The sequence below is a fragment of the Melampsora larici-populina genome, assembly GCF_000204055.1.
Source record: "Melampsora larici-populina 98AG31 unplaced genomic scaffold MELLAscaffold_6, whole genome shotgun sequence".
NCBI classification, from domain to species: domain Eukaryota; kingdom Fungi; phylum Basidiomycota; class Pucciniomycetes; order Pucciniales; family Melampsoraceae; genus Melampsora; species Melampsora laricis-populina.
Window position 1 is genome coordinate 2,179,064 of NW_006768770.1, and position 13,794 is coordinate 2,192,857.

Below are 13,794 nucleotides of genomic sequence, written 5' to 3' on the forward strand. Positions count from 1 at the left end.
ATCACAAACATAAAATAGAGCAGCTCTATGGTATACAACAAAAGCTTTGAATACTGTTGTTTCACCAAAAAAATTGAAGAAAAGAAAAATGAAAATGGGAAAGGATTATGTGGGCATAGATCATTCAGATTGTCTACATGGCTGAAGTCCAAGAGGAAGATCAAGATTAAACCTCAATCATCATTTTCAAGAAATGATCTCATTGAATCTTTGTCATTGTACCATCCTCTTGACATTCAAAGTATTCCTCTTCAATCACATGGATGGTTGTCCAAGTGACATAGCTTTCTTTCACTGTCTCCTAACATATCTTGCTGCTTTGAAAAAGAAACAATTCTGAAGAAGTCATGATGCCAATTTATCGGCAGCTCCCTTGTAATGAACCCAAAGAATCATCAGAAAAACCCTATGAGAGGTTGACTATCTTTGTTTGATTTGACACAAATAAACTTAAACAGTCTTTTGAGTTCCAACGTTTTTATTTGAACGATTAATAAAGTCTTGTAAGATTTCAACAAAATGAGTATCATCAACACCAGAAAGTAACCAGCAATTACTTTCAGGTTGAATTTCAATATAAATATCATGTTGTGAATAAACACCAAGTTTTTTTGAAAGTTTTACGGGTATGATTTCTTTCACTGATTCTTTCCTTAGTGTAGAATTCAAAATGAATTCGAGATGTGGATCTGCAACACAACCTTCAACAAAATGATCTTCACCTTCAAATAAACTCCCCCATCTTTTTACACTCTTTTCATGTCTTTGTTTTATTTTTTTGATTTTACTTTTTACATGATCTTGGGTTGGATAGTTTCCAAGACTTTTTTCAAGTCCTTGTTTCATCTTTTCAAAATATTCTATTGCAAATTTAGATTTTAAAGCTTCTTGATCAACTTTGATGTCTTTGATAGGATGATTCTTATTTGATAATTCATTAAGATAGTCAATTGTTTTCTTTGCAAAATAAACTCTTGCATTTTGAAAAGCTCTTTGGACATGTAAATAAAGATGAAGAAAACCACCCGTTTTAGCAGACTTGAAAGTTTCAATTAAATTTTCAAAACCTTTAAACCCTTCAAACTTTTCATCTACTTCTCTCATCTTAATCACATGTTCTTTGGCAATAAAAGCTTTTGTACGTGTATCACTTAAACTTTTACCTGTTAGATACATTGGGATTTCACTTGAAATTAAGTCATATGAAGCTTCATAATCTTGTTCAAAGTTAAATTTAGCAAAGATATGTAATCCATCTGGTTTTTCTACAAATCCTGCTGGTGATGCCCAACCGATGATCATCTTTTCTCTTGCGATCTCTAAACCCAAAAGTTTGACAATTTCATATAAATCTGTAGGAGCTGTCTTTAATGCAATCGAAACTTTATTTAATGTAAGAATATGATCGGTAACAATCCGATAAGTTTCTTTGGCTTCGATTTCTCTTTGTTGAAAATCTAATGAAGCTTCTATTAATCTTTGTCTTTCAGTCTCATCAATCACTCCAACTCCTTCCATAATATCAAACAATTTGGTTTCTCTTTTCCCTTGTGCTCCCATTAAGATTTGAGGTATTTCACATTGATGTTCATTTGAAATCATTTCCCAAAACTTTTCACACATCTTTAATCTTAATTTGGAATAACCTCTACAAATGATTATCATCTCTGGGATTCTATCATCATAAAGATAACCTAAATAGTTTTGTAAATAATCATCATTTTCTCCATCTTCAAATACTATATAGCCTTTTTGTCTTTTTAAAGAAAATTGTGATAAGTTCTTCGAAATTAGATTAACATTTCCTTTGCTATCCTCTACTTCTGATTTTGAACTTAATGAGGTTGAACCCATTGGGTTTGAATCTGAAGGGTTTAATGACCAACTTTGAGCTTCAGGTTCCATATATTCTCGATCAATTGTTAAAATCTTTTCATTGAAGTTTTTCTTTCCTTTTTCCAATATTGATACTTGAGTATTAAGATCTGTAATATGACATTTCTTAAAAAGCTTAGAAGCATATTTAGAAATCATGGGCCTTTTGTTTACCAAGAAGATCATGAAGCGTTACTATCAATCAATAGAAATCTAATACCCAGTAACAAGCTATCCGACTCACTCATCACTGGTTCCAGATCCTTCAATGATATTTGGGGTGAACACTGACGAAAATACGATATACGATAGTCAAACTTCTAATCAGAGTGAGATATGTGCTCTGTTTAGTAGACTCACGCGAAGAATGAGCCTGTTGCAAGACAACAGATATCCACACCACAAGCATAGACGGAAATATCACATGTGAGCGCATCTCGCCTCTTTCAGTGATGAATCTATCTGGGTATCCGAGGTCACAATATACTAAATAAAGATTCTTTCAAAAGGAAACAATAAGTTATTTTCTAAAGATAAAAAGATGTTCGCCTTTCACCTTTTTATAACAGAATCATCAGAACTTGAAACCTATTTTCGACCGTTGAGCACTGCTACATCACCGACCGATGTTAATCTTCCGGCCGAATTGATCCACTTAAAATACCTCTCCCCACATGATATACTAATTCCAAAACTTACAGCAGTAAGTACTCTCAATTGCTCAAAGTTTGCGTAATTTCATCGACAAAATTTGATCAAATAGATGGACAATCTTTACTCAAAGCTTTACTTTACGCGAAGGACTGTATACTTCAGTATCCAAGTTTATTTATTTATTTGAAACTCCTTTTTTTTGGTCTGCGTGGTCATATCACTGACCTTATGACAGTTTTTCTTCAAGCTTGTGATGTATCTGAACCAAGTATCCGAAGCTGTGAACTCCTTTCTTCATATTCCTATGATACGTTTCACCGCACCGAGAGGGATTCAAAGGAATACCTTGAGTATCTATCTCCATTTTTTTGTAGGATTTTATAACACTTGGTCACTCTGTTCGGAAATCAAAACTTTAAATTCTTCAGTATCGATTCTCGAACGATGGGCGAGTACATCTGTTCCGGTGGCTAAACCTCCGCAAAAGTCCCGAATCTTTCCAGCGCCGATGAGTCCTGTTGTACCAGGTTTCATAAATGCCAAGGTGTCATAAATAACAGAGCGTTCGGACGGGGGGATGTTGACGGAATTATGGCTTTGGGTCCTTCCAAATGATTTGGGAAACGGATAGCAGTTGAATATGTATCATGTTTTCTATAGTAGCTGATAAATAGCACAATATCTTGTAAAGCGATGTTTGGAGTTGACTTAAGTGAAGGATGGATGTCAATAATTTTCTTGAGGAGTGCTCCAAGTCGGCCCGACCTTCAAGACTTCAAGGGAAGGAGAGTTGCGCTGGGATATGTGACATCTTACTGTGACAGTGGTGTTACATCTGGTTCACAATTCCTCAGATCAACTTTCAACAGGCTTGAGTCTTGACCCTGCTCGACCTCCAAAGAAAAAACCACGATTTACCGAACAAATCAAACCATGGCTTCATCGATTTGCAAGGTTTGGTCAAGACCATCGACTTTAAAATCTCATCGAATCTCTCATTCAGGAATCGATTCAATTTTACATTCCAACCCGATTTCAAGATCTAATCCAATGACCCGATATCCAAGATCATCATTTGCAACCGTGATAACCAAAGAAGAAACCCAACCGACCAAACCGATCTCTTCTCATCATCATAAACTAGCCAAGATTGTTAAACCGGGGATGATGAGCCGATGTAGATTATCAGAATACTATGATCATCATTTATCAAGTGATATGCTTTATATGACATACCAACTACCAGCGGGCTATGCCATGGATGGATCCACACCACATCACTCGAACGGTAGAGCACTCGTTGACCATCCAGATCCACTTTCGAAACTACCTCAATGGGATCCTACCGATCCTTATACTCGTAACCGACCAGCTAGACCACCCAAAGGAGGAAGTTGTGCAATTCCACGAAAACCAGCATCAGATTCATCACCTGATCATTCGATCCGATTACAAAAAATCTCAATCGATATCCATGTACCTGAATCGATTCATACCAAAAAAGAATTACTTGGAGCGATCTATTGCTTCAGATGATCACCGGACAACCTGATCGGACCGGTCTGAGTTCGGAAGCTAAATCTGTTTTAAAGTCTGATGAAGGCATTCAATTAAGTCAAACTAAAGATGCATCTACGACTTTTCGAGTCAGAAGAGGCATGACCTGTGGAGTTCATGTGAATTTAAAAGGACCTGAGATGTGGAATTTCATCGATGTCTTGGTGACCTTTGTCTTACCTAGATTAAAAGATTATAATGGATTCAAATTACCTCCCTATGATGTACATCAACGGTATACTTCGATGGTCAGTGGAACCGTTCAACTTGGTTTACCTTCTAGTGGAATGGGTCTATGGCCTGGCATTGAAGAAAGTTTAGAAAATTGGCCTAGGAAATATGGAATGAATCTTCATTTTGTGACGAATGCTACCGGTCCTGGTGCATCTGATAAAGCGTAAGTCTTGAAACCTTTGATAACTTCTTCTACTTGAGGTTTCGGTTGTGAACGTTTGACTTATGGTTTTGGGTTGGGGGTTCTGTTGATTTAGTCGTGCTCTTATGAGTGGGTTTAGGATTCCATTTGTTAGACCAGCAGATGCTAAATTAAAAAGTTGATATAACATCATGTCAAATCAACCATTCAACACTTGAATTCTTGAAGCTCAAAAGATATCTCTTTACATGATTTCTTTAATACCTTACTCATGTTTTGTTACAGATTTACATGGTGCAGAAAATCAAACTTTTTGAAAGTTTATATATATACCCTGAATCTCCAAAAATTCTTTCTACAATTAGAAACAAATTATTTGAAGCCTTCCTCTCTCTTCACTTTGTGTTCACCTTGATTTTAGCTATGAGTTCTCATCTTAATCAAATTGAAACCCTGACCAAACTTAAATTAAGAAAAGCTTGCCCTAAATTTACCCGACATATTCGCTCGAGATTTGCAGGAGAAATAAGCCAAGACTTTCTTAAATGACTGTACATATGTAAGCCTAGCATCTTTCCTCATCTTTCAAAAAGTTCATTTGTGTAGTATACAAGGTCTGAACTCAAATCCAAAAAGTCATGATATTGCTTGGAATCGAAGTTATCAGAGATATATTGAAAACTTATTATTAATGTCAGTTGCAGCATCAGATAAAGATTAATGTACATCCGCAGGTTTCCAAAGTTGACTCCTTGGAATCATGGGAACGTCGTTCATCAGGCCGTTCATTTTGATTTCTAATCTCGGATTCCGGGTGCATGGTCATCTAACCATCTTCAAGATCCAGTCTTCTAACAAGAGTGGCACAATCGTTGTACCACCTACAATCTCATAGACACCTTCCCTGTCACCTTCAAAAAGAATGGCAAAGATTCGATGTTAAAGTCTTATGATAGGTCTGATATGTAACAGGTGTTACTATCATATGAAACTTGAAGAAAAGATGACTTTTTCATTGCAAGAATCCCGTCTTGTCGATCATTTGCATGACGGAATGATCAAATTTTTGATAACTACTTCATCAACGCTGGAGCCTATCTATCAAGCAGATTTTGGGGCAAGTGACTCGAGCGCTTTGTCTTCGAAAGGCTTGTTCCACCCCAAAGACAGGTTCGCTGTGTAACACCCGGTCATGGCCGGCCATGCTGTATGTCGAGACTCGAGAGACGACACTCTGCAGAGTCCCAACGGTACGACCCGTTCCACATCTTGCGAGCGGGGGCGCGTGGTGATCTTTTGCAAATGATGGTACGGTGGCTGTGGAGCGCCAAATCAGTCAAAACCCCAAAATGCAAAATTCTACACGAAACTCCCCCAGAAAGCCCTTTGGAGACGTGTCCCGATCCTAGGTCCGCCAAGGTCCGCTGCCCCGGACCAAAAAGTCCCTTCATTTCACTCGATTTCATTCCATCATTCCATCATTCAGCTTTCTTTTTTCATTTCTATGCCACTCTTTATTTATCATAATTCCCAAAGTGCCATCTAGCAAGTGCAGGACTAGCAAGTGCAGGACATGGCACAGAAAGACAGCTATCGGAGAAATGATGTGGTTGTTCTACCCAAGACCTGTGAAGGTCACTTTTCATCAAACCAGGATTCTTAAAAGCATCATCAGGGTATTTTTTATATTACAATGATGATTATCCAAACACATCACAGCAATAGCAACCACCGTCACCGTGTAATCTTGTGATTGTGATTGATAATTTGATCAATGCGATAGAATTCTCAATCAACCGACCCTGCTTGGCTTTTCAGGGGATCCCTCGAAAGGAATCTTTCTATATGCAGACACTCTTGTAACACCCTCCTCACAATTTCTCTTAATAAATATCAGGTAGTTGGAATGGAGAAAAGAAAGACGTCCATAGATCGAGTTGGCGCAGTTGGAATCACTGTCATTGAGCACGGAGAGTGATGACGGGCACAGCGTTATTCTGGGTAGCGGACTCGGGGTCGGGACACGCTCAACGGGGCTTCCTGGGGGAGTTTCATGTGAAAGTTTTGCATTTGGGGGTTTTGACTCATTTGGCGCTCCACAGCCACCGTATGATGGTGACCACTGGATCCGTAAGCGTAACATCAACGTTGGCCCAGTTACGTTTTTTTCAACGGGCAACGTGCCGTACCGTACCGGGGCTACGTTATGGGTCAGAGCAAATTTTACAGTTCGGCTTGGCGGTGCGATATCGTCCCATTTCACCGATTTTGTTCTTGCTAAAGTGCGTCATCATCCCTGTCACAGCTTGTGAAAAAAAATTGGTACGTTACAGCTGATTTCAGCCAAACTTCCCGATATCTATACCCCATCGATGACCACCAATTGGGTCAGCCTTTATCCACTCACGATATCATCATCATGGATCCGATGGACCACCAGTTGCGCCATCAACACACCATCCCAACATTCTCCCCCAACGGACGTTCGATGGAGTCCTTCCTCTCCAAACCAACCTCTTTCGTCAGTATCTATTTCCTCCTCTTCGTTTTCAATAATAATTATCATCTTTTGATTGGAATCCAATTGAGTGATCTAATATAATCCTTTTCTTTTATTTCAATCGATTTCACCTTGAACCCCATCCCCTTCATCAAACAACCTTTAGCTATCACCTCTCCAATTTATCCGTTCTCATCTCTCTGTTTTCCTCTTCCTCAAGATGGGTAGACCTTCTCAGTCTGGATATGAAACTGACGAATCTCAAGCTCCACCTCGTCGAACCTCTCGTGTCACTACCCCGGTCCAATTGGGTCCTGGAATGATTCAACCATCCCAAGATAGCCGGCGTGGTTTGACTAGCTTACCTTCTTTGATTGCCCCTTCTCCAATGGCTCCTTCGATTGCTCATTCTTCAATTGGACCTTCCCGTAAACGGGTACGATCACTCTCCAGATCCGACAATGATTGTGAGATTGTCGGAGGCCAAGTTTTCGGGAAGAAGGCTTCACAGTCTAAGAAGACTAGCAGCGAAATTACCAATGCTTCGATAACAAAAAGAAAAAAGGTATGTATCTGTGACCCTTTCGATCAATCGCAAGATACCATGATTCTCACATTTTTATCTTCTATTTCTATTTTGATTTCTTGGAAGGCTGTTGCTTCGACTTCTACTCGTACTACTACGGTGGCACAAAGCGCCAAAGGAAACAAGGCGAGTTACCTGTAGTGGAATTTTAAGAAAGTCAGCATATTCATGAAACTGACTTTCTATTTCTTTGTGTGTGTGTGCTTTAGAATTCTGGAACTCCTGCTTCACAAGCTTCCAACCCAACTTCTCGCATGAATCTTAAACAAAACTCTGACGACGAAGACACGCGAACTTGTAAACGACACAAGGTTTCCCAACCTGAGATGGCACGGCCAAAGGTTTCCCAAGCTCTGAAGGCGCCGGATGAGGAGGAGGCGGAGTATGATGATATCGGTCTGTACTTTGAGGAACCGGACCATGGCACAGACGATGTAAGTGACTTCTGCATTTCGATTTCTACGTTTTTCCACCAACTTTACTCAGGCACTTGTTGATTCTTTCTTCTATTTTAGGATGTGAATGATCCACCGGTCGTGTACAAATGCAAATATTGCGGCAAGAAATGTAGAGGTCACGGAACCAGTCGATCCAACCTGTTGGTTCATCGAGATGGTTCAAATCAACAAGGCAGGTCCAAGGTAGGTTGTCCTAAACGTAAGGAAGCCATTGCTTGTGGATGCAACCTTCCTCCAAGTGTAGCCGAGCGGCATGCTAAAAGGATAGCAGATGCGCATAAAGTCGGGACGATGAAGAACTTTGTAACGGTCATACCGAAGTTCGACATCCATACATTTAATCGCCTCATGATGTTATGGCAGGTCCGACACGCTTTGCCATGGACAAGAATTGAGGATCCACTCCTCCAAGCAGCTTTTTACTATCTTAAGCCTGACGCCCGTCTTTTTCACCGCAAGTGGTCAGCTAGCGAGGCGAAAAATCTTCACCTGGGCCTGCGCGATACTGTTTACAACACGCTGCAAGTAAGTCAATATGTCTTATCATTATTATCTCTACATGATATGCATATTCCTTGTGTCATTATTGCTTTGCTGACTTTCTTTGGTATTTTCAGTCGATTCCAGGAAAGTTCACGTTGACCCACGACGTTTGGACGGTCCAAGGTAACTTGTGGGCATTCATTGGTGGTGTTGCTAGTTATATCGATGACGACTGGAACTTCGTCTCTCGTCATCTCACCCTTAAACGAGTGGCTCATCACCACAAGGGTGCTTGGCTTGCAGAGCCACTGGTCACTGTACTCAAAAAACATGATATGTACAAAAAGATAAGTACTTTAACATCTTTTTTCCTTTTTTTCAATAATAACCATTTTGAACAATCTAATTCTGACATCAATCATGGATTGCCTTTCATGATAGCTCATACCACTGACTCAGCTTCGAACAACGTGACTTTGGCGACCGAAATGCATCGACAGCTACAGGAACACAACGACCACTCCACCTCTACCTCTGATGAGTATTCCTGGGATCCCGAGACAATGCACGTGAAATGCATGTGTCACAAAATAGGTCTCATCGTCAATGCTGGCATAGCAGCACTTGGCCTTCCGATAAGTCAAGATCGTCACTCAGTTTTAGGTTTCTTTCCCTCACCAGATATTTTACCCACGATCAAAGAAGATGACCGTCAAGATGACCTTCAAGATGACGATGAAGAAGAAATCGATGCAACCATCATCCTGCCTCCTGATGAAGAGTCTGACGTCGAACATGGCAAAGATGAATTGAGCGATGTAGAAGAAGAAGCTGCAGATGATTCCGAGAGCGATCACTGGGACATGGAGGGCATTGACATCATACCCAAGCCGAATTTGAGAATTAATGGACTCAAAGTTTTAACTCAAGATGTATGTATTGATTTTTCGTATTGTGTCTTCATATCAAAAGGTTTTGGACTGACTTGTTGTTTGTATCAATTTGATAGCTTGACTTTGTGGTGAAGAATATCACTTGGTCGAGTGCTTGGCGCGAAGACTTCAATGCGCGTCGACTAGATCCGAACAGGAAGAGACCAGATGGAGATGGACCTGGCCAATCATTAATCGCTGGCCATGGAATCAGATGGAATGTATGTCTAGATAGATGGGAGCGCGCTTATGAGAATAGAGATGTATGATATCCTCTTTATTATATTTCATGTTACATATAGTACTGATTAATATGATTTTGTTAAATAGGTAATCGATGATATGCTGAAAGAAGATGCTTCAATGGCTCATTCAAAGAAGTCGAGGCATTCCAAGAAAACCAAGAAACGTAGCGGATATTTTCAGGAGACATTCTTCTCGATCACGGATTGGCGAGCTATCAGGGACTTGCTAGATGAGCTCAGAGTAAGTAGTTTAACAAATCCTTCTATTAGAAAATGACATGCTGACTTGCTTGTTTCATAGCCTTTCAAGACTCTAACAAAGCGAATGGAGGCCAATGCACCAACTGGGTGCATGGTGCTTGCTGAATATCATCGACTCCTCACCTCTTTGAAAGCTCGACTCGCCAATCTCTCATCCGATGATCGTATGCGACCATTCCTGCAAGCTTGTATTGAACGTACAAAGGTATACTTTGACGAAGCGTTGGGATGCGATACCCTTCTCATGGCAACGGTTTTCCATCCGGCCCTTCGCTTGAAATTCTTCAATCACACTCTTGGATCAGATCATTTCACAACCCTTCATGCAAAAGAATACCTTCACAATCAATTTACTGAACGCGAGTATCAACTGAAACCTAATTCACGATCTGAATCACCTTCCAGACCTCAAAACCGAAGACTCAGACCAAATGCCCGATATCTATAGGCTTTACGACGACGAGGACACCTCTTCTGTAGCTAACGAGTTGGAGCTTTATCTGAAGGGTACGGATCCTTTGACCACTCCTGGTGTTGAGAATGGTCCAGAACCAGTTCTCCAATGGTGGAAGGTGTGTTTATTCCATTATATCGGTCATTCAGGTTGCATTTTACTGATTATCTTGCTCATCTTCAGGAACACCAACACAAGTATCCCATCTTGGCATCTTTAGCTCGAGATTACCTATCGGTTCCTGGGTCTTCTGCGGCAGCCGAGTGAACCTTTTCGGCAGCCGCAGATGTGACAACTGCGGTGCGAGGTCGTTTGCATCCTCGCACAATTGAAATGTGTGTTGGCAGCCGCCTTTGGCTACGTGAGGGGGTTCCAATCACTGCTGACGAATATGAAGATGTCGGTTTGGTCATCCAAGCGTATGAAGAATTCACCAAGAAGACCAAACCGAAAGGGAAGATGAAGACTTAACTCCTTCTCAATAATCAACGCTTACAGTTTATTTTTAAATTTTTTGAACCTTCTACTTACTCATGAAATCTTATTACAAAAAAAACTTTTCTCATTGTTTGTTCATTATCCTTCTCAGAAAATCTTAATACAAAAAAATTTATTTTCATAAAATTGTCATTTTCATACTTGTTGAGCAAGCCTTTAGATCAAGCGTCTGTTTTTTTAAATTTTGCCTTTCTTTTTTTTCTGTTTTGTTTCTTTTACCTTTCTTCCTTTGTTTCGGCCGGAAACGCAGCGTAACACGGTAATACTAAAACCCACTGTGTTACTTGCTCGTTCTGGCTAATTTTTTTTCTGTATCGTTGCGTTCTTAATGAAATTGGTTCCTTTTTGGTTGCGTTACTCACCTGTGCCCTGGGAATAACGGGGACCAAGTTACGCTACCCGATCATGCGTGAGTAACGCAATTTAGCGTAAAGGGCCAACATTGGTAACATCCCACACTGTTGTTTGGGACAGTTCAAGCTTGTAAGGGACCTGTGTACCTTGGATGCTCTATAACCTGGGGGTGGAGTAGGGTGGAGTGTTTTCCAGATGGTGTTCTTGAAATCCATCTACACATTCCCTATGAAGGATTCCTATGTGGAACACAAAGAAAAAATGTGCACTGATGTCTTACCCTGGGTGTACAAGTGAGGCCGGAAAAGATACGACACCAGTTTACTCCACCCAGTACACCAGTCGGGGCCAGCGGAGTAAACTGGTGTCGTATCTTTTCCGGCCTCACTTGTACATTACATTTTTTCCAAGGAAGTCAAGCCCCTCTTGGCAAGAATGTCTTTCAATGATTGTGCCTCAGCAGAAAATCTGGACCCAAGAAAGAAGTTACATGTGAGATTTTATGTTATGAGCTAATCATTGAGGCAAATCTTGAGCAAGAGAGGAGCACTTTTCTTGGAAAGTATATGTACTCTTTGTGCAACAGTAAGGCCAACGTTGGACCGGTTACGTTAATCTCAACCGTTATTGCGCTGTACCGTAACTGGGTTACGGTACTGGCCCGGGCCAAATTACAAGACCTACTTACAGGTGCGTTAGCAATTTGTGTTGCGGGTTTTTTTTTTGGGTAGGTACATTAGGATTCCTGTGACATCCTTGGTTCCCAAATTTGGCATGTTACATGTGTTGTCAGCAAGATTCTCCGTTATTGGCGATCTTCCTTGCTGAATCAACCTATAGGTCACCTCACCATCATGGACAATGATGATGTGACCACCTGGTTGCATCATCAACTTGATTGACAAACTCCAACCCTCAACCCCAACCAATGGTCAAACGAGTCAGATGTATTCAATGTAAGTGACAAATCTCATCTTGTAATCTTCAATTCGTTTATGTTTTGTTTTGAATCATTTTGATTCTAATTTCTCGTTTTGTTTTGTTTTTCATCCTGATAACCGTTCAACAACTAGAATGTAAGTCTCCTCTTCCTTTCGATTGTTTGTGTTATCATTGGTTTATCATACTTGATTCTCTCGGTTTTAAACTGCTTTCATCATTTAGATATATTGATCAATTCCTCCAAGTCACAGATCTCATCTCATCCTTTTCAACATGCGTGGCAAATCTGGATGTGAGACCTATGAATCCCAACCTCGTCGAACATCTCGTGTTACTACTCCTCTGCGATTGGAACCTGGTATGATTCAACCTTCACAGGACAGTGGGCGTGGCCTTTTCCTTCCTTCTTCGCAAGTCCCTTTGTCAATAAGCTCAGCACCCAAACCAAGTGCCCGAAAACGTGGCCGATCCACCTCTAGATCGGATTGTGAGACCGTGGTGAGTCACATCGTCCCCAACCCGCCCAAAAGGTCCAAGCGAAGTGGTATCGAGCGAAAGAAGGCTGTCAGCCAGAAGAAGACCTCCCTCCCTCAATCAAAAGGAAAGAAAGTAAGTGTCTCACCCCATTTTCACTTCTCAAGTTTCTCCAGTTCATTTTGTTTTCTTTTTTCAATTCCTTTTGTTGTTACAGGCTGTATCCACTGCATCCACGGCCACCGCAGCCTCAGGACCATCAAACCAACAACATGTGAGTACTGCATTAGATAAGATCAATAGGATTGATCTCACTAATGCCTTCTAATGTGTTTAGAGCGTCGCTCCCTCGGTATCAAGCCATGCTCCTTCCGCCAACCTGCGCCAAGACTCTGACGACGAGAACGCCAGGATCCGTAAAAAGAAAAAGAAACCCGAAGGTGCCCTGGAACTAAAGGACGAAGTATATGATGATGTTGGTTTATACTTTGGAGAACCAACACGTGGTGAAGAAGATGTAAGTCTTTTGTTTTGCACTTTTATTTTCTTTTATTGTTTTGTCATTTCATTTTGATAATGATGAAAATCACATGAGTGACCAATACACTGACACTCGTCCTTTTGGTACATCATGTTTTGATCTAGGATCCGGCGTGTTGTTATGACCCTTATAGCACTGCCAGTACTTAGCCACTTATGTACTTAGCTGTTCTCATTATACTTGGCTCAGCGCACAGATAGTGCTTCTTCACTTAGCAATCTAATCTCATTACTAGATCACCCTTGAGGCTTCTCTTGCATCTCATCATTCCTCAAGTCCTATCATATTGCTAAGTCTATACATCAACGGATCCAAGAGAAGTATTCAAGAGGAAGAAGATCATTAAGAAAATTAAAAGTTTGAAGAAAGAAGAAAATCAAAAAGAAAAGAAGAAAGTAAAGAAGATCAATCAACAGAAAGAAGACAAATAAATTAAAACGAGAATCGAAGAGTTTCGAAGTACCTCAGATCAAACGGTAATCAGCATAGTTCAGTGGAAACTTTATCTATCACCGATCTATCAGCGATCTACCAATACCCCGCGAAAACCTTAAACTCCAAAACCTTATTTCAAACGCCATCACACCTAACTTCACATTACCCG

The 13,794-nt window shown here is 40.5% G+C and overlaps 3 protein-coding genes across 3 annotated transcripts; 2 read left to right on the forward strand and 1 right to left on the reverse strand.

Moving 5' to 3' along the window:
• Positions 1-450: 450 nt before the first annotated feature.
• MELLADRAFT_103679 (uncharacterized protein) lies at positions 451-2,311 on the reverse strand (the record flags this gene model as incomplete). Its single annotated transcript, XM_007406466.1, has 3 exons — positions 451-2,038; positions 2,120-2,162; positions 2,236-2,311. 3 exons carry the CDS (start codon positions 2,309-2,311, stop codon positions 451-453), a joined length of 1,707 nt encoding a protein of 568 aa, XP_007406528.1.
• Positions 2,312-4,187: 1,876 nt separating this feature from the next.
• On the forward strand, positions 4,188-4,644 carry MELLADRAFT_34063 (uncharacterized protein; the record flags this gene model as incomplete). The annotated part of the gene is made up of 2 exons (XM_007406451.1): positions 4,188-4,483; positions 4,578-4,644. 2 exons carry the CDS (start codon positions 4,188-4,190, stop codon positions 4,642-4,644), a joined length of 363 nt encoding a protein of 120 aa, XP_007406513.1.
• A 7,534-nt stretch (positions 4,645-12,178) lies between these two features.
• Positions 12,179-13,247, forward strand: MELLADRAFT_94615 (uncharacterized protein; the record flags this gene model as incomplete). The annotated part of the gene is made up of 6 exons (XM_007406452.1): positions 12,179-12,189; positions 12,307-12,309; positions 12,421-12,784; positions 12,867-12,923; positions 12,987-13,166; positions 13,245-13,247. The coding sequence occupies 6 exons, from the start codon at positions 12,179-12,181 to the stop codon at positions 13,245-13,247; spliced, it is 618 nt and encodes a 205-aa protein (XP_007406514.1).
• Positions 13,248-13,794: the final 547 nt, after the last annotated feature.